Here is a 22,445-nt window from a genome sequence, read left to right as displayed (position 1 = left end):
ATAAACTCTCATTGACCAAAGCGATAAGACCTTTATTCTATTTGTTTATGGAATGAATTAAGTTTTTCACTTCATGTAGATATTTGAATTACATTGAAGTATTTAATCCTTATTTCATAAATAAAAAATATACGTTCATAATAGAGTAAATCTAAGAAAAATCTATTTAAAAGAATTTGATTGTGGCGACACTTCCTTTGTGTTAAAATATTAAAACAAAAATTTTAATCATATTAACCCTTTGGTGATGGTAATGAGAAAAAAATATAACTGAAAATCTTTTTAAAATCATTTAAATTAATAAATATTTACTTCTTTCTTTTAGATAGTAATGGCGGAGAGGAAAATTGATTTATTGAGAAATAGATAAATAGATATGTACTTATAGAAAACTAGCCAATAGCGATATAGTTATATTGAGCTAACTCTAGTTTTGTATATCAACATATATGTATATGAATTTATTATTAATTAACAGTTTTTTTGCACATCTGTATAAATTTATAAAATGAAAGAATAATCAAGAAAATAATCAGTTTCTTATCAATATTTAGTATTTGTTTTACATATTTGAAACTTATTTTCCTGTATGGCTTCGAAACCAATTAATATCTGGATTAGAACCGGTTTTAAGGCATACTGAAAAACCATTAATGGTGGAACGTATAGATTATACTTGCACAAAATTTTAACACACATAATGAGGCCTACAAATATTCTAGAATAATCAATAATGCACAGCTATTTCGCAGTGCACATAAATGCGCAAAAAAAATAATTTACGCGCTTTTTCTTCAGTAAATCAATCACAGTGCACAATTGGATTTTTGACTATTTCAGATTTTTTGTAGATCTTCTTATTTCACTTAAAATGATATGTATGTTTAGCCGTTTGGCAGCCAGCATCCTTTAAAATTTGTAGATTTTTGAGATATTCGTGAACACAGTAATAGTGTCTGACAGATTATGACGTAACAAAAAAATTAGCCAATGAGAGGCCATTATTGACCAATGGTAAAATTTATAGTGGCCTCTCATTGGCTATTTTTTTTTGTTACGTCATAATCAGTCAGACACTTTTACTGTGTTCGATATTCGTTACCAGAATCATTTTACCGTGAACTGTAGAGATCCATAATTTTAGCTATAAGCAATCTTTATCTAATTTGTTCCAGATATATACATACATATATATTTTAAAGTTAAGTGAAAATGAAAATATTTACTTGTAATTGTGTTGTCATATTTTTACTTGGATTAGATCTTACCTCATCACAAGGTAAATTTTAAGTTGATTCATATAACAGTTAGGTACGACTTAGAAAGCGCAGCAACTCTATAATCATTATCAGAAAGTCCGTATGAATGTAATTCTAAGTCTTGACCTTAATCAGATGCAGCTACTAACCATGCAGTTAGTACTTCCAGTCAAAGGTCGTGCAAGCAATGGGTTGGCTGTATACAATTATTGTTAATTATTGGTGCCTTGGAACCTGAAGGTCTGACCCTACTTTGGTATTAACTGTTACCAGTTAATTAATAATTTTTCTGTATAGGAGGAATTTTAACCAAAGAAGTGAGAAAATTGAGTAAACTGATGGAAATTTTCAAAGGGGTACTTTTTAAAAAATCAGAGCTACTCAATAATTAAACAATTTGTCTGTCTTTCATCTACGTTAAGGGGAAAAGCTGCAATATAAAATACTAGCGGCTTCGCCCCTATCCCCTAGATTACATTTAAAAGAAAAAGTAAAATTTTTTTTGGGGGGTGGGTTAGTCGACCCCCATTTTATAGTTTTAAAAAGAAAACAAATTTGAGGAAGGGGGGATATTTTACAATTTTTTGAGGCCCCCCCACGAAAATAGCTTAAAATCATCTCACCCCCCCACGAAAATAGCTTAAAATCATCACATGACCAGTAGGTATATTCCCTGAAGAGTATATCCCAATAGGTTCGGTGGTTATTGAGACAGACGGACACACAGACATCGTTCTTCTTTGTATTAGTGATATGGCTGCAAGTTTTCTTTGTGAAGATTCCTTGTACTAATTTTATGAGGGCCAACAAACTTTCAATATTTCATTTTTTTATCTGCAGAAAATTGTCTATACTTTAAAATCTTTAAAAAATTGAACATAATTTCTTAAATCATAGATTACAAATACATTCATATTCTATGTTCTAGGAATTTGGTAATTTGGTTGATCAAACAAACCTGACTAAGGTAATTATGTTTTTTTTTCTTCATATTTCGCGTGAATTCGAAAAAAAATGTGATAAAGAGAGGGGTAGGTTTCTGGTAAAATCCGGAAAGGTTATGTGTTATAAGTAAAAAACAGTAGTAGAACGTTCAAAATGCATTAAATTTTTTTTTTGTCTATAGTTCTTTTCAATAAGAAATACACATATTTAGTGAATATTATCGTTCTACTTCTATTTTTAAGCCTTAAAACACACACCTTTACGGATTCTACCAGAAACCTACCCCTCTCTTTATTTGGAGCTCACATGAAGTTTTCTCCAAGGGTCAACAGCTGCGCCTTAACCGTGCATAAGCCTCGAATTTAAACCTGCTTGTGTAAGAAAAAATGATTGCAAAAAGATGTATTGTGTTTTTAGGAACATGTTTAGAAATCTGGCTAAATTTTAAATTATAATATGACGATTTTAAACGGGTCTGATGAGCGTCTCCTGAGCCCTGGTTGTTTTTACGTGTTGAAAAAACGTAAATAATCATAAATTTTGGATCATGGAAAGAAAACGAGGTAGCGGGTTTTGTTGTATTTTCACAGTACCTTTTCTCCTATTTATAGCCCCTGCGGGGGCTATAATCCTTCGGGACAGTCATTACCATTTACCGAACCTAAGATAACCCATCAAAAGCTACTGAGAAAATACGACCTAACTCGCTACTTTGTTTTCTTTCCATGATGCAATATTTTAGACTAGTGTAGACAATTTGGATGGGAAGATAACAAATGTTGCCAATCAAGCCAATTCAAAATTGAATAATTTGACAGAGCTATCAATCTTGACTCAGGTATCAATTTAGTTGTATTCTGCCTAGCTAAAATCACGAAACCTTTGGAAGTATAGTGGGGGTATATCTTGTTTTTTTCATGTAACTTAAGAGGAGTGGGTAAGAAGGGGGAGGAAATGGGGAAGGAGGTTGTGGGGAAATTTTCCTTTATAATTGTTTGTCAGAATCACATTCCCTTTTCTCTGAGTTGTATGACAAGTGATTTACCTTAAAGTGCCTTTCGAGCACTGAACCCCTTCTCTATTATTTTAAAAACATTTATTTACCCTTTCAGGGGATTTATTTTGCATCGTCTTAACCCTTCAGGGCTACCTAGTTCCCATGTTAACATAACCTAACCTAACCTAAAGCAATAAACATACAAAAAACTACCCTCCAATTACTTTCCAATTACATAAGGTAATGGTGGTATAAGTGCTTTGACTAGGCAATTTGAGAAAAACTGCCTATAAGCAAATAATATCAATCACAAATAAATAAAAAATTTCAAAATATAAAAACTTTTTAGGCTAAGGTGGATAGTTTGGAGGAAAAGATAACTGACATAAAAACTCAAAATGAGGTAATATTTCAGTAATTATATCCAATTGACTATTTTTTGCCATTTATCAACACAGAAAAAAAATATTTGTTTTGCTTTTGAATCTAAATAATTACTGAAGTTTTCTAGTTATTGCAGAAATGTATACAAAATTTATTTAAGATTAAAGAAAACTAAATAACAATTTGTTTTTTTTCTAATGAACCAGAAGTTAACATAGAAATTAGTTAAGTTTTTTTTGTTTGAAGCTTAAGATCTTAATAACTGCCTAACCAATTAGGTAAGCTTTACATAGGCTATGCGAATATACATTTAAAAGGAGAGCCATGTCGGTTCAGCAGTTAGCGAGATCCTTTGATACAGACAGAGATCCTCTTACTTTCATATTAAAGGATTTTTTCGACAAAATAAAAGAATGATTTTAAAATATTCCGGCAACATATAATTTAAAATATTTATTGCATTATTTTTAACTTAGGCTGTATTATCAGATTTGAAAAATATGGGTGACCTGACAAACTTGACTAAGGTAAAGATTTACCTGCAACCCGTTAATCCACTGGATTTAAATCAATTGATTTTTTAATTAAATGAGGGGTTGGGGTTCAGTAATTGATGGATTTTTTAAGGAAAAACACCAAAAAGAAAAAAAAGTTAATGATATATCAATCTTTTAAGATAAATGTCAATAGTTTGGATACCAAGATAACAAATCAAACTAAGGTAAAAACAAGGATGACAACACCCAAAATTAGTGAAGAACAACAAAGTGAATAAACAAATTGAAAAAGAAGAAGGGAAATATGGGATAAATCATGAAAATTATGATAAATTATGAAAATAATAAGCATTGAAGCATGACCAACCAACTAAAATATGTACTAGTAACTCATTGTGAAGGTTTTTTTTCTCCAAAATTAACAATCTTAAGTCGTAGCCAGGAAAATCATTCCCACTTACGGACAGACTGACAGGTTTTATAGCTTATTGTTTGTCCTCAAAAAATGTAAAAACTTTAATGATTAGATAACCTCTTGATGTAAAAATTCTTAAATATTTTTTTTTAATTGTCAACACAGAAGAGAGTATTTAAAAGTATTTTTAAAGGCTCTCGTACATGATTGATATCCTATTATATAAAGTAGTAAGATTTTTGTTACCTGTAGCTTAACCCTTATTGATCGGGGGGGGGGGGGGCTCAAAGGGCCCCCCCCCTCTAGTTTTTTCAATCTCATTTTTTTTGTAGGTAAGATGGAGAGCTGTAACTTCATGACTTTTAAGTTTAGTAATTATACGTCGGCAAAGGTTAATTTTATTAGGATATCTGGTCTGTGTCGGTCGTGGTGTCCGGTCAAAGTCGGTTGGGTAGCAAAAAAAATTAGAAAAAATTCTAAATAAATCTTAATTTCTACATTATGACTTTTGTGTATAAGGTAGAAACCTAAAATTTTTTTGGTGAATACTTAGATATCAATGACCATCTGAGAAAAGTGGTGTTATGACCGTTTGACCGCTCCCTGACCGACTTTATGACCGATTTTTGTCCGGCTTTTACTACAGACATATATCATGAATATCGCGGCTTCTATTACAGCTAGAGACCTACAATGTTTTTTGGTAAATCCTTGAGCAATAATAAACAGATAAAAATATCAATTTGCGCCGCAAATGGCGGTTTCCGTTATTTGCCGTTTTTCGGCGATGATCAGAAAAAGTAATTTTTTTGTTATGAAAAATAAAAGTTCGTCCTAATATTTGGTCATCCTAGCTGCAAAATTGGCCGCTCTACAGCTGTTTTAAAATTTAGCGGCTGGCCGCTAAAAAGCGGCTAAGGAGCGGTCTGACTGCTCTAGAAAAAGTAATTTTCTCTAAAAATACACATGACCCACCAGAAAAAATTTTTACGTCTTTATCTGTACCAGGAGCTGAGATAGAGGAGGGGCTCTTTGAGCCCCCCCCCCCCCCGATCTATTAAGGTGGGAATTGGGGCCCGATCTGTAAGGGTTAAGATTTCGATAACTGCTGTATCGATTGAGTATCATTTAAGGGAAGCTTCATATAGTCTATTTTATTTCCAGATTTAAGTCTTGATATGTTTTTCGGCTATTTTTGCCCTCTAACTCTCCAAATTGAGCTCCTAGATGCTAGGAGCGCAGCCGCTAGTTTCTATATATCTTAGATAACCTTTTATTAAACAAAAATAATTTGGGTTAATTTAATATGATGCCAATTTAGGTTTTGATATCTAAACTACAGAAAATGGAAAATGATTTGGAGATGCTAGCAGGTGAAAAATTTTAATACTTATATTTGCGACAACTTTTTCTACAGAGAAACTGTCAGTTTTAATACTTACAAAAGCTCCCCCCTCTTTGGTGAGCTCTAAGATGTAGACACAGAAAAGGAATTCAATATTCTATGGATGAGCTATGAGAGGAAATAAGAACTAAAAGCAAAAAAAAAGATATTTTTTTTATCATTGTTTTGTAAATATGACAATTTCTAACTAAGGAATTTAAAATATCTAGATGGCAAATTCCTTTTGACCAATAGGAATGCAGTGTAGTAACAATCCAACCCTTTTTCTAGTTAAAATGTATCATAAAAATGCAGAATAGTTCTGTGGGTATATTGTTGATTTTCTTACAATAAAGCTGTATTTTGGGTTTTAATAATGTTCAAAAGATTACCCACAACACCACTCTTTGCTTGAGGCCTTAAGAGGTGAATTTGCTATTAAATTTAAAGCACTCAATTTTTAGGAACAAGTTTACCAAGAACAACTCCTGCACCCCCTCAACCACCAAGAACAACTCCTGCACCACCACAACCACCATCAACAACTCATGCACCCCCTCAACCACCAACAACAGGATCCGGAAAGAAAGTTGTGTGTTACTTCCCAAACTGGCCCTATTACAGACCAGGTTAAAATATAATACATCTTAGGTTTAGATTTTAAAAAATTTGTCATTTGAATAATTATCTAATAATATTTAGATTCTTAATTAGGCATCTAATCTGCAGCAGGGAAAAAGAAATGATATTCTGACAAACAATTATAAAGGAAAATTTCCCAATAATTTCCTTCCCCTTTTCCTCCCCTTTCTTACCCACCCCTCTTCAGTTACATAAAAAACAAGATATACCAACAGCTAACTTCCAAAGGTTTCGTGATTTTTTGTAGAATTGATTGTTACAATAGCTGGGGCAGGGAAAATTTTGAAATTGTTTTACATTGCCAGTTTTTATGTTGCAAAAGATAACTACATACATAAATATCATACAATATTAGTCAAAAAATATATTTTTGGCCAAATCCTATTCGATTCCCCTAAGATTCCTAATATTTATTTATATTTAGGTCAAGGAAAATACTTTGTTGAGGAGATAGATCCAACTATATGCACCCATATCATCTACTCATTTTCTATTCTGGATGCAACAACCTATACAATGAAGGAATAACAATAACTTTATCTAATTAATTTACCCTTATTTATATAACTCAGGGAGGGAGAAGAACTTTGACTGTAAATTTTTAAGGTATACTAGGTTTATTAGTAGGGGAATTTCATTAATTCAATTTTTATAATAAAGATAATTATTTGATAAATAAAAAAGGTGTATGACTCTTGGTTGGATATTGATCTGAAAGGATATGAAAAATTTGTAGCACTGAAAAAGCAATATCCTAATAAGAAGTTCATGATTGCAATTGGTGGCTGGAATGATTCCAGGTAGGTTCTTTTATCATCATTATGCATGAACTAGCAAGAAGGCTTTAAGGGAAATTCATTGGCCTTAGAAATCTTAGTTTTAAATTGTTATTGTTAATTGATCTCTGTTTTTCACAAACATAATAATGGTAACGCAATAAATTGATTTACCTTGTTTTGTAATAGCCTGAATTTTAAGTAGATGAAATTTTGTGACTTTATATATATTTTAATACCAGAAAAGCTAACAAAAAAGTGTATAGAGAAGCCTTTATACAATTAACAAATAATATATCTCAGAACCAGCAAATATTCAACACTGTTGGCAGATCCCAGCAAGAGGGCAAGATTTGTTTCAGAAGCTGTCTCATTTTTGCAGGAATTTGCAAATTTTATTTTTAATATTTATACAGCATGGTACTACACTTATTATTTGTGAATAGGTTTATTAATAACGAAACTAAGCATCTGGAAAAGCTAAATATTTTTTTATTGTAATATTACTCAATTTCTGATTGTGCAATATGTTTGTAACATGACACATTATTCATTAAGTCATATGGTTTATGATATAATAAAATGTAAGGTTGATCAATATTAACTTTTGCCTTGAAGCTTTTACATCTTAATCAATAATGACAAAATTGTTTTTCTCCAAAAGTTTAAGTTATGATCTGAACAAATATGCTAAATAAATATTTGCAACACGTCTGTAGCAATATGGATTTGATGGTTTGGATTTGGATTATGAATACCCAGCCTACCAACAATCAGCTTCAGAAAAACAAACTTTTGCAGCTTGGTGTAGGTAAGAATACATTTCAGATGTAGGGATTATATGGTGGGTTTAATATTTATAATTTTGGCTCTCTTGAACTTAATATACTAAAACAAGCACAATATTTTTTTAGTTTAGCTATTATTGACTTTTCTGATTATTTTTTGTTCAGGGAATTGAAAACTGCCTTCCAGCCATATGGCTATGAGCTGACAGCTGCTGTAGCTGCTGGTAAAGACAAAATAGATGCAGGTTATGATGTTCCTGAGATCTCAAAGTACCTGGATGCCATACACCTTATGTCCTATGATCTACATGGTTCCTGGGAATCCACAGTAAGATTTTTACCTAACATGGATATACTGGATAGTTGTAACTAAAATTTAAGATATAAAATATAAAATAAAGATATTTAAAGTGAAAAAAATTTCTTCTGTTAAAAAATCACTTTTAACATCTTTTTTTGTACAGGTAAACCATCACGCTCCAATGAGTTCAAATGTTCCTGAAGATTACCTCACTGTTGATTATGCGTAAGTTTTAACTGTTTTAATAATAAATAGTTGGCCCAGATCTCTATATACATAAGAGAAGAGATAAATTGTTTAATTTACTCATATTTTGCTTCTTTTGTCTTTCTTTTATTAATACCACTGATCATCTGCTCTATAAGTCACTTTGTCTGTTTGTAATTTCATGATTTTATTTGTGTTTTCTTGGTTTTTACTGAATTACAGCTTCCTTTCCTATTCTTATTTCCTTTTAGTTTTGTTATTATCTATGAAAATTATGTATAATTGCTGTTAAAGATAATCTAAACCATAAATTTTAGTGTTAAGTATTGGCTGCAAAGTGGCTGCCCTCCTGAAAAGATTGTGATTGGTATACCCACCTATGGACGTACTTTTACCTTGTCTTCTCCCACAAATACAGGATATTATCATCATTTTATTTATCTAGTTATATTTTTGTATATAAGAATTAGCATTGTGTTGGTATACTTAATTCATAATACACAGTTGCACTTTCTTTATATGCTTTAAAAAATAAGTCAATTATATTACTTTAGATTTAATATGAAGGGCTGGTTATTTTTTTGTCAAGAAATAGACCTATATGACAAATATAACATAGACCAGACAAATCATTTTATATAGAATCTAAACAAACCTGATAAAAGGACAAAACACAAAATTTTAGAAATCAATGCAACTTTGGCTCAATCTAATAAATGAATAAATGTTGAAAATAAGGATAATTTAGGTATTGGATCCTGGGCTAGTGGAGCAGGACAGGCAGGAACTATATCTAATGAAGAAGGATTACTAGGTAGGCATTTTACATTAGTTTAGCTTCTCACAAAGAACCTAGCAATATATTTTTATAAGCTGAATCTAGGATGATCTAGAATACTAAATTTAGATAGCTCATAAAAGGTTACCAAAGCTTTTTATTTAGAGCCTTTTTTAACAATAGCTTACCCAATATATCTTTAAAAATAAAAATTCTGTGAATATTATGGAGAACTATACCTTCTACCTTTAGAATTACAGCTGTTAGATTTTTTTAAGGCAATAATTGACTTCATTCAAAGGTTGCTAAATGAAAGGGAAAGGAAGCACAATATGACTTTGACTTTGTTATAGTAGGAAATTATCTATTAAACATTTGAACAAAAATGTCTAGCCCCCTAGCTCCAATCTGAGATAATAGGAAAACCTCATTAATTTAATTTTGTTTTAGGTTATCAAGAAATATGTTTGAAATTAGCTGAGGGTGGATGGACAGTAGATAAGGTATATTTGTTTTAGTAGCTTTTCCAAAAAAGAATAACTCAATAGTTGTTGAGTTCTTTTGGTATTGACAGATTACATACCTCTCATGAATTAAGATAAAAATTATTTTTTATCCATGATACAAAGTAAATTTATGTTTGCCCGTCTGTCTGTCTGTCGGTTTGTCTTTAGTTCTGTCTGTTGGTTTGACTGTCCGCCTGTCTGTCAGTCTTTCTGTCCGTCTGTCTTTCTGTCTGTCCGAAGCTTAAGATCTCAGTAACCGCTGAACTTATTTGGCTCTACAAGGGAACATAATGTAAACTTAAATATTATCTTAGTTAAGATTCAAGGTATATATTGAAATATATAGGCTAATTCATTTTCAGATTTAAGTCTTGGAATATTCTCTAACCCCTTTCGGCACATTGAATGCAGGACCCCTAGATGATAAGAGCGTAATTGCTGGTTAATTTTAAAAAAAATATTGAAAACTGTAAGGAGTATAGTATTTGTAAATATGAAATATGATTTGATGTTACAGGCTACAGATGGTTCCAGAGGTCCAATTGCTTACAAGGGAACCCAATGGATTGGTTATGATGATAAAGAAACAGCCAAACTTAAGGTAAAATAAATTTTCATTCTTGTGTTTTAAAAGTTATTCTAATTCTACAACTAAAGTAATAATCTTTGCTTTTGTATATTTCTGTTTTAGTCATTTAGTCATTAACTTTGACACATATGTAGGTTGTAGCTAAGTGTATGTCAAAAATGTTTCTTTTTTAGATTTAAAAAAAAAATATGCAATAACTGTAAGAGAGTTGTATGCCCTAACAATCCTTCCTATTATTATTCCTTATTCTTCTATATGATTTTTAAGTATCATATAATATTGTTTTTCTATTTTTGTCTTACTTAAATGGCCTGTATGAAAACAATGTGTGAATACATATCACTGCACTGCATGAATTATAGACATAAACTAATCTTAAAGTAACATAAACAATTATTTACATGTTTTGTTTTTAGGCTCAGTATGTTATTGACAATGGTTTAGGAGGAGCTATGTTCTGGGACCTTCCATCTGATGACTTTAACAACAGATGCGGTGGTGGTGCCTACCCTATTATCAGAACTGTCTATCAAACCTTGCATGATGCTGGCACATCTGGACCTGTAACAAATACCCCTACTATAGCACCACTAGTAACACCTACTCAATCACCCACCACAGGAATGGTTACAAAACTTTTAGTATAATTGTAAATATAAAATTAGACTGCTTAAAAGTTTAGTTTTTTTTTATATTGTATGACTAGTACAAAATTAACATATAGTTTTTGAGTTACCAAAAATCAACTAAAACCTCACCCTTTGCTTTGTTTATGAATATAAAAGTGAACATTGAAGAATATAAATTATAATTGTTTCCTAACCTAATAGTTACAGGATCTGGCTCAGGAAAATCTGGAAAGAAAGTTGTGTGTTACTTCCCCAACTGGCCATATTACAGAACAGGTAATGTACCTGATGCATTCTTTTAACAGTTTAACAGTTAAAGTTAGTATGTCAAAAATATTTTTTTTCTTCAAAACTGAATGTAAATGATATTCAAAATTTTAAGTGCAATATTTTATTTTCACTTAAATTTATATCTGATAATATCTAGATTTTGAATTAGGTATATAATCTATTGAGCAGGGAATCTTTTGAAAATATTTTACATTGGCAGTTTTCATAAGGTTATTCCTAATATAGATATCAAATAATGTTTGTGAGAAAATATTTTTGAAGTTGGCCAAATCTTATAATAACTATTCCTTTATATTTAGTTTTTTAGGGAGTGTACATATATACAGCATGTACTCTAAAGTTTATTTAGGGGGTTGGGGTGGGAGCATTACAAATTTTTATTTCAATCCCCTTTGGCATAATTGCAGGTACCAAAAGGCTTAACAACTTTGGTTAATTTGGTATTTCATCAATGGGGATGATCAATTCATTTATCCCCTAAGACTCCTGATATTTATTTATATTTAGGTCAAGGAAAATACTTTGTTGAGGAGATAGATCCAACTATATGCACCCATATCATCTACTCATTTTCTGTTCTGGATGCAACAACCTATACAATGAAGGAATAACAATAATTTTATCAAATTAATTTACCCTTATTTATATAACTCAGGGAGGGAGCAGAAGTTTGACTGTAAATTTTAATGGTTTACTAGGTTTTTTAGTAGGGGAATTTCATTAATTCAATTTTTAGAAAAAAGATAATTATTTGATAAATAAAAAGGTGTATGACTCTTGGTTGGATATTGATCTGAAAGGATATGAAAAATTTGTAGCACTGAAAAAGCAATATCCTAATAAGAAGTTCATGATTGCAATTGGTGGCTGGAATGATTCTAGGTAGGTTCATTTATCATCATTATGCATGACCTAGCATGAAGGCTTTGAGGAAAATTCATTGGCCTTAGAAATCTTAGTTTTAAGTTGTTATTGCTAAAGCAAAATTAATTGATCTCTGTTTTTCACAAACATAATAATGGTAACACAATAAATTAATTTACCTTGTTTTGTAATAGCCTGAATTATAAGTAGATGAAATTTTGTGACTTTATATATATTTTAATACCAGAAAAGCTAACAAAAAAGTGTATAGAGAAGCCTTTATATAAGTAACAAATAATATATCTTAGAACCAGCAAATATTCATCACTGTTGGCAGATCCCAGCAAGAGGGCAAGATTTGTTTCAGAAGCTGTCACATTTTTGCAGGAATTTGCAACTTTTATTTTTAATATTTAAACAGCATGGTACTTCACTTATTATTTGTGAATAGGTTTATTAATAACGAAACTAAGCATCTGAAAAAGCCAAATATTTTATGATTGTAATATTACTCAATTTCTGATTGTGCAATATATTTGTAGCATGACACATTATTCATTGAGTCATATGGTTTATGATAGAATAAAAATTTAAAGTTGATCAATATTAACTTTTGTCTTGAAGCTTTTACATCTTAATCAATTAATAACAAAATAGTTTTTCTCCAAAAGTTTAAGTTATGTTCTGAACAAATATGCTAAATAAATATTTGCCATTTGTATATAGCAATATGGATTTGATGGTTTGGATTTGGATTATGAATACCCAGCCTACCAACAATCAGCTTCAGAAAAACAAACTTTTGCAGCTTGGTGTAGGTAAGAATACATTTCAGATGTAGGGATTATATGGTGGGTTTAATATTCATTATTTTGGCTCTGTTAAACTTTATGCACTAAAATAAGCACAATATAGCAATATTTTTTTAGTTTAGCTATTATTGACTTTTCTGATTATTTTTTGTTCAGGGAATTAAAAACTGCCTTCCAGCCATATGGCTATGAGCTGACAGCTGCTGTAGCTGCTGGTAAAGACAAAATAGATGCAGGTTATGATGTTCCTGAGATCTCAAAGTACCTGGATGCCATACACCTTATGTCCTATGATCTACATGGTTCCTGGGAATCCACAGTAAGATTTTTACCTAACATGGATATACTGGATAGTTGTAACTAAAATTTAAGATATAAAATATAAAATAAAGATATTTAAAGTGAAAAAAATTTCTTCTGTTAAAAATCACTTTTAACATCTTTTTTTGTACAGGTAAACCATCACGCTCCAATGAGTTCAAATGTTCCTGAAGATTACCTCACTGTTGATTATGCGTAAGTTTTAATTGTTTTATCTAATACATAGTTGGCCCAGATCTCTATATGCATAAGAGAAGAGATAAATTGTTTAATTTACTCATATTTTGCTTCTTTTGTCTTTCTTTTATTAATACCACTGATCATCTGCTCTATAAGTCACTTTGTCTGTTTGTAATTTCATGATTTTATTTGTGTTTTCTTGGTTTTTTATGAATTACAGCTTCCTTTCCTATTCTTATTTACTTTCAGTTTTGTTATTATCTATGAAAATTATGTATAATTGCTGTAAAAGATAATCTAAACCATAAATTTTAGTGTCAAGTATTGGCTGCAGAGTGGCTGCCCTCCTGAAAAGCTTGTGATTGGTATACCCACCTATGGACGTACTTTTACCTTGTCTTCTCCCACTAATACAGGATATTATCATCATTTTATTAAACTGGATATATTTTTGTATATGAGAATTAGCAATAAATTGGTATACATAATTCATAATACACTGTTACACTTTCTTTATATGCTTTAAAAAATAAGTCAAAATATATTACTTTAGATTTGGTATGAAGGGCTGGTTATCTTTTTGCCAAGAAATAGACCTATATGACAAATATAGCATAGATAAGACAAATCATCTTATAGAATATATAAAGAATCTAAACAAACAAGATAAAAGGACAAAACACAAAATTTTAGAAATCAATGCAACTTTGGCTCAATCTAATAAATGAATAAATGTTGAAAATAAAGATAATTTAGGTATTGGATCCTGGGCTAGTGGAGCAGGACAGGCAGGAACTATTTCTAATGAAGAAGGATTACTAGGTAGGCTTTTTATATTAGTTTAGCTTCTCACAAAGAACCTAGCAATATATTTTTATAAGCTGAATCTAGGATGATCTAGAATACTTAATTTAGATAGCTCATAAAAGGTTACTGAAGCTTTTTATTTAGAGCCTTTTTTAATAATAGCTTACCCAACATATCTTTAAAATTAAAATTCTGTTAATATTATGGAGAACTATACCTTCTACCTTTAAAATTACAGCTGTTAGATTTTTTTAAGGCAATAATGGACTTCATTCAAAGGTTGCTAAATGAAAGGGAAAGGAAGCACAATATGACTTTGACTTTGTTATAGTAGGAAATTATCTATTAAACATTTGAACAAAAATGTCTAGCCCCCTAGCTCCAATCTGAGATAATAGGGAAAACCTCCTTAATTTAATTTTGTTTTAGGTTATCAAGAAATATGCTTGAAATTAGCTGAGGGTGGATGGACAGTAGATAAGGTATATTTGTTTTAGTAGCTTTTCCAAAAAAAGAAAAACTCAATAGTTGTTGAGTTCTTTTGGTATTGACAAATTCCATACCTCTCATGAATTAAGATGCCTAAAAATTCTTTTTTATCCATGATACACAGTAAATTTATGTTTGCCCATCTGTCTGTCTGTCGGATTGTCTTTTGTTCTGTCTGTTGGTTTGTCTGTTGTTCTGACTGTTGGTTTGTCTGTCTGCCTGTCTGTCAGTCTTTCTCTCTGTCTGTCTATCTGTCTCTCTGTCTGTCCAAAGCTTAAGATCTCAGTAACTGCTGAACTTATATGGCTCTACAATGAAACATGTTGTATACTTAAATATTATCTTAATTAAGATCCAAGGTATATATTGAAATATGAATTGATGTTACAGGCTACAGATGGTTCCAGAGGTCCAATTGCTTACAAGGGAACCCAATGGATTGGTTATGATGACAAAGAAACTGCCAAACTTAAGGTAAAATAAATTTTCATTCTTGTGTTTTAAAAGTTATTCTAATTCTACAACTAAAGTAATAATCTTTGCTTTTGTATATTTCTGTTTTAGTCATTTAGTCATTAACTTTGACACATATGTAGGTTGTAGCTAAGTGTATGTCAAAAATGTTTCTTTTTTAGATTTAAAAAAAAAATATGCAATAACTGTAAGAGAGTTGTATGCCCTAACAATCCTTCCTATTATTATTCCTTATTCTTCTATATGATTTTTAAGTATCATATAATATTGTTTTTCTATTTTTGTCTTACTTAAATGGCCTGTATGAAAACAATGTGTGAATACATATCACTGCACTGCATGAATTATAGACATAAACTAATCTTAAAGTAACATAAACAATTATTTACATGTTTTGTTTTTAGGCTCAGTATGTTATTGACAATGGTTTAGGAGGAGCTATGTTCTGGGACCTTCCATCTGATGACTTTAACAACAGATGCGGTGGTGGTGCCTACCCTATTATCAGAACTGTCTATCAAACCTTGCATGATGCTGGCACATCTGGACCTGTAACAAATACCCCTACTATAGCACCACTAGTAACACCTACTCAATCACCCACCACAGGAATGGTTACAAAACTTTTAGTATAATTGTAAATATAAAATTAGACTGCTTAAAAGTTTAGTTTTTTTTTATATTGTATGACTAGTACAAAATTAACATATAGTTTTTGAGTTACCAAAAATCAACTAAAACCTCACCCTTTGCTTTGTTTATGAATATAAAAGTGAACATTGAAGAATATAAATTATAATTGTTTCCTAACCTAATAGTTACAGGATCTGGCTCAGGAAAATCTGGAAAGAAAGTTGTGTGTTACTTCCCCAACTGGCCATATTACAGAACAGGTAATGTACCTGATGCATTCTTTTAACAGTTTAACAGTTAAAGTTAGTATGTCAAAAATATTTTTTTTCTTCAAAACTGAATGTAAATGATATTCAAAATTTTAAGTGCAATATTTTATTTTCACTTAAATTTATATCTGATAATATCTAGATTTTGAATTAGGTATATAATCTATTGAGCAGGGAATCTTTTGAAAATATTTTACATTGGCAGTTTTCATAAGGTTATTCCTAATATAGATATCAAATAATGTTTGTGAGAAAATATTTTTGAAGTTGGCCAAATCTTATAATAACTATTCCTTTATATTTAGTTTTTTAGGGAGTGTACATATATACAGCATGTACTCTAAAGTTTATTTAGGGGGTTGGGGTGGGAGCATTACAAATTTTTATTTCAATCCCCTTTGGCATAATTGCAGGTACCAAAAGGCTTAACAACTTTGGTTAATTTGGTATTTCATCAATGGGGATGATCAATTCATTTATCCCCTAAGACTCCTGATATTTATTTATATTTAGGTCAAGGAAAATACTTTGTTGAGGAGATAGATCCAACTATATGCACCCATATCATCTACTCATTTTCTGTTCTGGATGCAACAACCTATACAATGAAGGAATAACAATAATTTTATCAAATTAATTTACCCTTATTTATATAACTCAGGGAGGGAGCAGAAGTTTGACTGTAAATTTTAATGGTTTACTAGGTTTTTTAGTAGGGGAATTTCATTAATTCAATTTTTAGAAAAAAGATAATTATTTGATAAATAAAAAGGTGTATGACTCTTGGTTGGATATTGATCTGAAAGGATATGAAAAATTTGTAGCACTGAAAAAGCAATATCCTAATAAGAAGTTCATGATTGCAATTGGTGGCTGGAATGATTCCAGGTAGGTTCATTTATCATCATTATGCATGACCTAGCATGAAGGCTTTGAGGAAAATTCATTGGCCTTAGAAATCTTAGTTTTAAGTTGTTATTGCTAAAGCAAAATTAATTGATCTCTGTTTTTCACAAACATAATAATGGTAACACAATAAATTAATTTACCTTGTTTTGTAATAGCCTGAATTATAAGTAGATGAAATTTTGTGACTTTATATATATTTTAATACCAGAAAAGCTAACAAAAAAGTGTATAGAGAAGCCTTTATATAATTAACAAATAATATATCTTAGAACCAGCAAATATTCATCACTGTTGGCAGATCCCAGCAAGAGGGCAAGATTTGTTTCAGAAGCTGTCACATTTTTGCAGGAATTTGCAACTTTTATTTTTAATATTTAAACAGCATGGTACTTCACTTATTATTTGTGAATAGGTTTATTAATAACGAAACTAAGCATCTGAAAAAGCCAAATATTTTATGATTGTAATATTACTCAATTTCTGATTGTGCAATATATTTGTAGCATGACACATTATTCATTGAGTCATATGGTTTATGATAGAATAAAAATTTAAAGTTGATCAATATTAACTTTTGTCTTGAAGCTTTTACATCTTAATCAATTAATAACAAAATAGTTTTTCTCCAAAAGTTTAAGTTATGTTCTGAACAAATATGCTAAATAAATATTTGCCATTTGTATATAGCAATATGGATTTGATGGTTTGGATTTGGATTATGAATACCCAGCCTACCAACAATCAGCTTCAGAAAAACAAACTTTTGCAGCTTGGTGTAGGTAAGAATACATTTCAGATGTAGGGATTATATGGTGGGTTTAATATTCATTATTTTGGCTCTGTTAAACTTTATGCACTAAAATAAGCACAATATAGCAATATTTTTTTAGTTTAGCTATTATTGACTTTTCTGATTATTTTTTGTTCAGGGAATTAAAAACTGCCTTCCAGCCATATGGCTATGAGCTGACAGCTGCTGTAGCTGCTGGTAAAGACAAAATAGATGCAGGTTATGATGTTCCTGAGATCTCAAAGTACCTGGATGCCATACACCTTATGTCCTATGATCTACATGGTTCCTGGGAATCCACAGTAAGATTTTTACCTAACATGGATATACTGGATAGTTGTAACTAAAATTTAAGATATAAAATATAAAATAAAGATATTTAAAGTGAAAAAAATTTCTTCTGTTAAAAATCACTTTTAACATCTTTTTTTGTACAGGTAAACCATCACGCTCCAATGAGTTCAAATGTTCCTGAAGATTACCTCACTGTTGATTATGCGTAAGTTTTAATTGTTTTATCTAATACATAGTTGGCCCAGATCTCTATATGCATAAGAGAAGAGATAAATTGTTTAATTTACTCATATTTTGCTTCTTTTGTCTTTCTTTTATTAATACCACTGATCATCTGCTCTATAAGTCACTTTGTCTGTTTGTAATTTCATGATTTTATTTGTGTTTTCTTGGTTTTTTATGAATTACAGCTTCCTTTCCTATTCTTATTTACTTTCAGTTTTGTTATTATCTATGAAAATTATGTATAATTGCTGTAAAAGATAATCTAAACCATAAATTTTAGTGTCAAGTATTGGCTGCAGAGTGGCTGCCCTCCTGAAAAGCTTGTGATTGGTATACCCACCTATGGACGTACTTTTACCTTGTCTTCTCCCACTAATACAGGATATTATCATCATTTTATTAAACTGGATATATTTTTGTATATGAGAATTAGCAATAAATTGTTATACATAATTCATAATACACTGTTACACTTTCTTTATATGCTTTAAAAAATAAGTCAAAATATATTACTTTAGATTTGGTATGAAGGGCTGGTTATCTTTTTGCCAAGAAATAGACCTATATGACAAATATAGCATAGATAAGACAAATCATCTTATAGAATATATAAAGAATCTAAACAAACAAGATAAAAGGACAAAACACAAAATTTTAGAAATCAATGCAACTTTGGCTCAATCTAATAAATGAATAAATGTTGAAAATAAAGATAATTTAGGTATTGGATCCTGGGCTAGTGGAGCAGGACAGGCAGGAACTATTTCTAATGAAGAAGGATTACTAGGTAGGCTTTTTATATTAGTTTAGCTTCTCACAAAGAACCTAGCAATATATTTTTATAAGCTGAATCTAGGATGATCTAGAATACTTAATTTAGATAGCTCATAAAAGGTTACTGAAGCTTTTTATTTAGAGCCTTTTTTAATAATAGCTTACCCAACATATCTTTAAAATTAAAATTCTGTTAATATTATGGAGAACTATACCTTCTACCTTTAAAATTACAGCTGTTAGATTTTTTTAAGGCAATAATGGACTTCATTCAAAGGTTGCTAAATGAAAGGGAAAGGAAGCACAATATGACTTTGACTTTGTTATAGTAGGAAATTATCTATTAAACATTTGAACAAAAATGTCTAGCCCCCTAGCTCCAATCTGAGATAATAGGGAAAACCTCCTTAATTTAATTTTGTTTTAGGTTATCAAGAAATATGCTTGAAATTAGCTGAGGGTGGATGGACAGTAGATAAGGTATATTTGTTTTAGTAGCTTTTCCAAAAAAAGAAAAACTCAATAGTTGTTGAGTTCTTTTGGTATTGACAAATTCCATACCTCTCATGAATTAAGATGCCTAAAAATTCTTTTTTATCCATGATACACAGTAAATTTATGTTTGCCCATCTGTCTGTCTGTCGGATTGTCTTTTGTTCTGTCTGTTGGTTTGTCTGTTGTTCTGACTGTTGGTTTGTCTGTCTGCCTGTCTGTCAGTCTTTCTCTCTGTCTGTCTATCTGTCTCTCTGTCTGTCCAAAGCTTAAGATCTCAGTAACTGCTGAACTTATATGGCTCTACAATGAAACATGTTGTATACTTAAATATTATCTTAATTAAGATCCAAGGTATATATTGAAATATGAATTGATGTTACAGGCTACAGATGGTTCCAGAGGTCCAATTGCTTACAAGGGAACCCAATGGATTGGTTATGATGACAAAGAAACTGCCAAACTTAAGGTAAAATAAATTTTCATTCTTGTGTTTTAAAAGTTATTCTAATTCTACAACTAAAGTAATAATCTTTGCTTTTGTATATTTCTGTTTTAGTCATTTAGTCATTAACTTTGACACATATGTAGGTTGTAGCTAAGTGTATGTCAAAAATGTTTCTTTTTTAGATTTAAAAAAAAAATATGCAATAACTGTAAGAGAGTTGTATGCCCTAACAATCCTTCCTATTATTATTCCTTATTCTTCTATATGATTTTTAAGTATCATATAATATTGTTTTTCTATTTTTGTCTTACTTAAATGGCCTGTATGAAAACAATGTGTGAATACATATCACTGCACTGCATGAATTATAGACATAAACTAATCTTAAAGTAACATAAACAATTATTTACATGTTTTGTTTTTAGGCTCAGTATGTTATTGACAATGGTTTAGGAGGAGCTATGTTCTGGGACCTTCCATCTGATGACTTTAACAACAGATGCGGTGGTGGTGCCTACCCTATTATCAGAACTGTCTATCAAACCTTGCATGATGCTGGCACATCTGGACCTGTAACAAATACCCCTACTATAGCACCACTAGTAACACCTACTCAATCACCCACCACAGGAATGGTTACAAAACTTTTAGTATAATTGTAAATATAAAATTAGACTGCTTAAAAGTTTAGTTTTTTTTTATATTGTATGACTAGTACAAAATTAACATATAGTTTTTGAGTTACCAAAAATCAACTAAAACCTCACCCTTTGCTTTGTTTATGAATATAAAAGTGAACATTGAAGAATATAAATTATAATTGTTTCCTAACCTAATAGTTACAGGATCTGGCTCAGGAAAATCTGGAAAGAAAGTTGTGTGTTACTTCCCCAACTGGCCATATTACAGAACAGGTAATGTACCTGATGCATTCTTTTAACAGTTTAACAGTTAAAGTTAGTATGTCAAAAATATTTTTTTTCTTCAAAACTGAATGTAAATGATATTCAAAATTTTAAGTGCAATATTTTATTTTCACTTAAATTTATATCTGATAATATCTAGATTTTGAATTAGGTATATAATCTATTGAGCAGGGAATCTTTTGAAAATATTTTACATTGGCAGTTTTCATAAGGTTATTCCTAATATAGATATCAAATAATGTTTGTGAGAAAATATTTTTGAAGTTGGCCAAATCTTATAATAACTATTCCTTTATATTTAGTTTTTTAGGGAGTGTACATATATACAGCATGTACTCTAAAGTTTATTTAGGGGGTTGGGGTGGGAGCATTACAAATTTTTATTTCAATCCCCTTTGGCATAATTGCAGGTACCAAAAGGCTTAACAACTTTGGTTAATTTGGTATTTCATCAATGGGGATGATCAATTCATTTATCCCCTAAGACTCCTGATATTTATTTATATTTAGGTCAAGGAAAATACTTTGTTGAGGAGATAGATCCAACTATATGCACCCATATCATCTACTCATTTTCTGTTCTGGATGCAACAACCTATACAATGAAGGAATAACAATAATTTTATCAAATTAATTTACCCTTATTTATATAACTCAGGGAGGGAGCAGAAGTTTGACTGTAAATTTTAATGGTTTACTAGGTTTTTTAGTAGGGGAATTTCATTAATTCAATTTTTAGAAAAAAGATAATTATTTGATAAATAAAAAGGTGTATGACTCTTGGTTGGATATTGATCTGAAAGGATATGAAAAATTTGTAGCACTGAAAAAGCAATATCCTAATAAGAAGTTCATGATTGCAATTGGTGGCTGGAATGATTCCAGGTAGGTTCATTTATCATCATTATGCATGACCTAGCATGAAGGCTTTGAGGAAAATTCATTGGCCTTAGAAATCTTAGTTTTAAGTTGTTATTGCTAAAGCAAAATTAATTGATCTCTGTTTTTCACAAACATAATAATGGTAACACAATAAATTAATTTACCTTGTTTTGTAATAGCCTGAATTATAAGTAGATGAAATTTTGTGACTTTATATATATTTTAATACCAGAAAAGCTAACAAAAAAGTGTATAGAGAAGCCTTTATATAATTAACAAATAATATATCTTAGAACCAGCAAATATTCATCACTGTTGGCAGATCCCAGCAAGAGGGCAAGATTTGTTTCAGAAGCTGTCACATTTTTGCAGGAATTTGCAACTTTTATTTTTAATATTTAAACAGCATGGTACTTCACTTATTATTTGTGAATAGGTTTATTAATAACGAAACTAAGCATCTGAAAA

General features: G+C 30.5%; 1 protein-coding gene across 1 annotated transcript; it reads left to right on the top strand.

Annotated features, from left to right (window-relative positions):
• The first annotated feature begins 1,173 nt into the window (after positions 1-1,173).
• On the top strand, positions 1,174-22,379 carry LOC145305447 (putative chitinase 10). Its single transcript, XM_080147062.1, has 48 exons — positions 1,174-1,279; positions 1,557-1,615; positions 2,188-2,226; positions 2,947-3,042; positions 3,551-3,604; positions 4,062-4,112; positions 4,262-4,306; positions 5,819-5,870; positions 6,346-6,510; positions 6,948-7,046; positions 7,209-7,323; positions 7,603-7,666; positions 8,019-8,110; positions 8,253-8,415; positions 8,552-8,613; positions 8,913-9,014; positions 9,345-9,409; positions 9,824-9,876; positions 10,397-10,480; positions 10,885-11,091; positions 11,307-11,373; positions 11,896-11,987; positions 12,155-12,270; positions 12,561-12,639; positions 12,979-13,070; positions 13,221-13,383; positions 13,519-13,580; positions 13,881-13,982; positions 14,323-14,387; positions 14,802-14,854; positions 15,252-15,335; positions 15,740-15,946; positions 16,162-16,228; positions 16,751-16,849; positions 17,011-17,125; positions 17,416-17,494; positions 17,834-17,925; positions 18,076-18,238; positions 18,374-18,435; positions 18,736-18,837; positions 19,178-19,242; positions 19,657-19,709; positions 20,107-20,190; positions 20,595-20,801; positions 21,017-21,083; positions 21,606-21,704; positions 21,866-21,980; positions 22,271-22,379. Exons 1-48 carry the CDS (start codon positions 1,213-1,215, stop codon positions 22,377-22,379), a joined length of 4,494 nt encoding a protein of 1,497 aa, XP_080003188.1. The 5' UTR covers positions 1,174-1,212.
• The last annotated feature ends 66 nt before the right edge of the window (positions 22,380-22,445 follow it).

The sequence above is a fragment of the Acartia tonsa genome, chromosome 14 (genome assembly GCF_053477335.1).
Source record: "Acartia tonsa isolate MP-2025a chromosome 14, ASM5347733v1, whole genome shotgun sequence".
Lineage (NCBI taxonomy): Eukaryota > Metazoa > Arthropoda > Copepoda > Calanoida > Acartiidae > Acartia > Acartia tonsa.
Note: the sequence above shows the minus strand (reverse complement) of the source record. Positions and strands in the feature narration are given on the sequence as shown.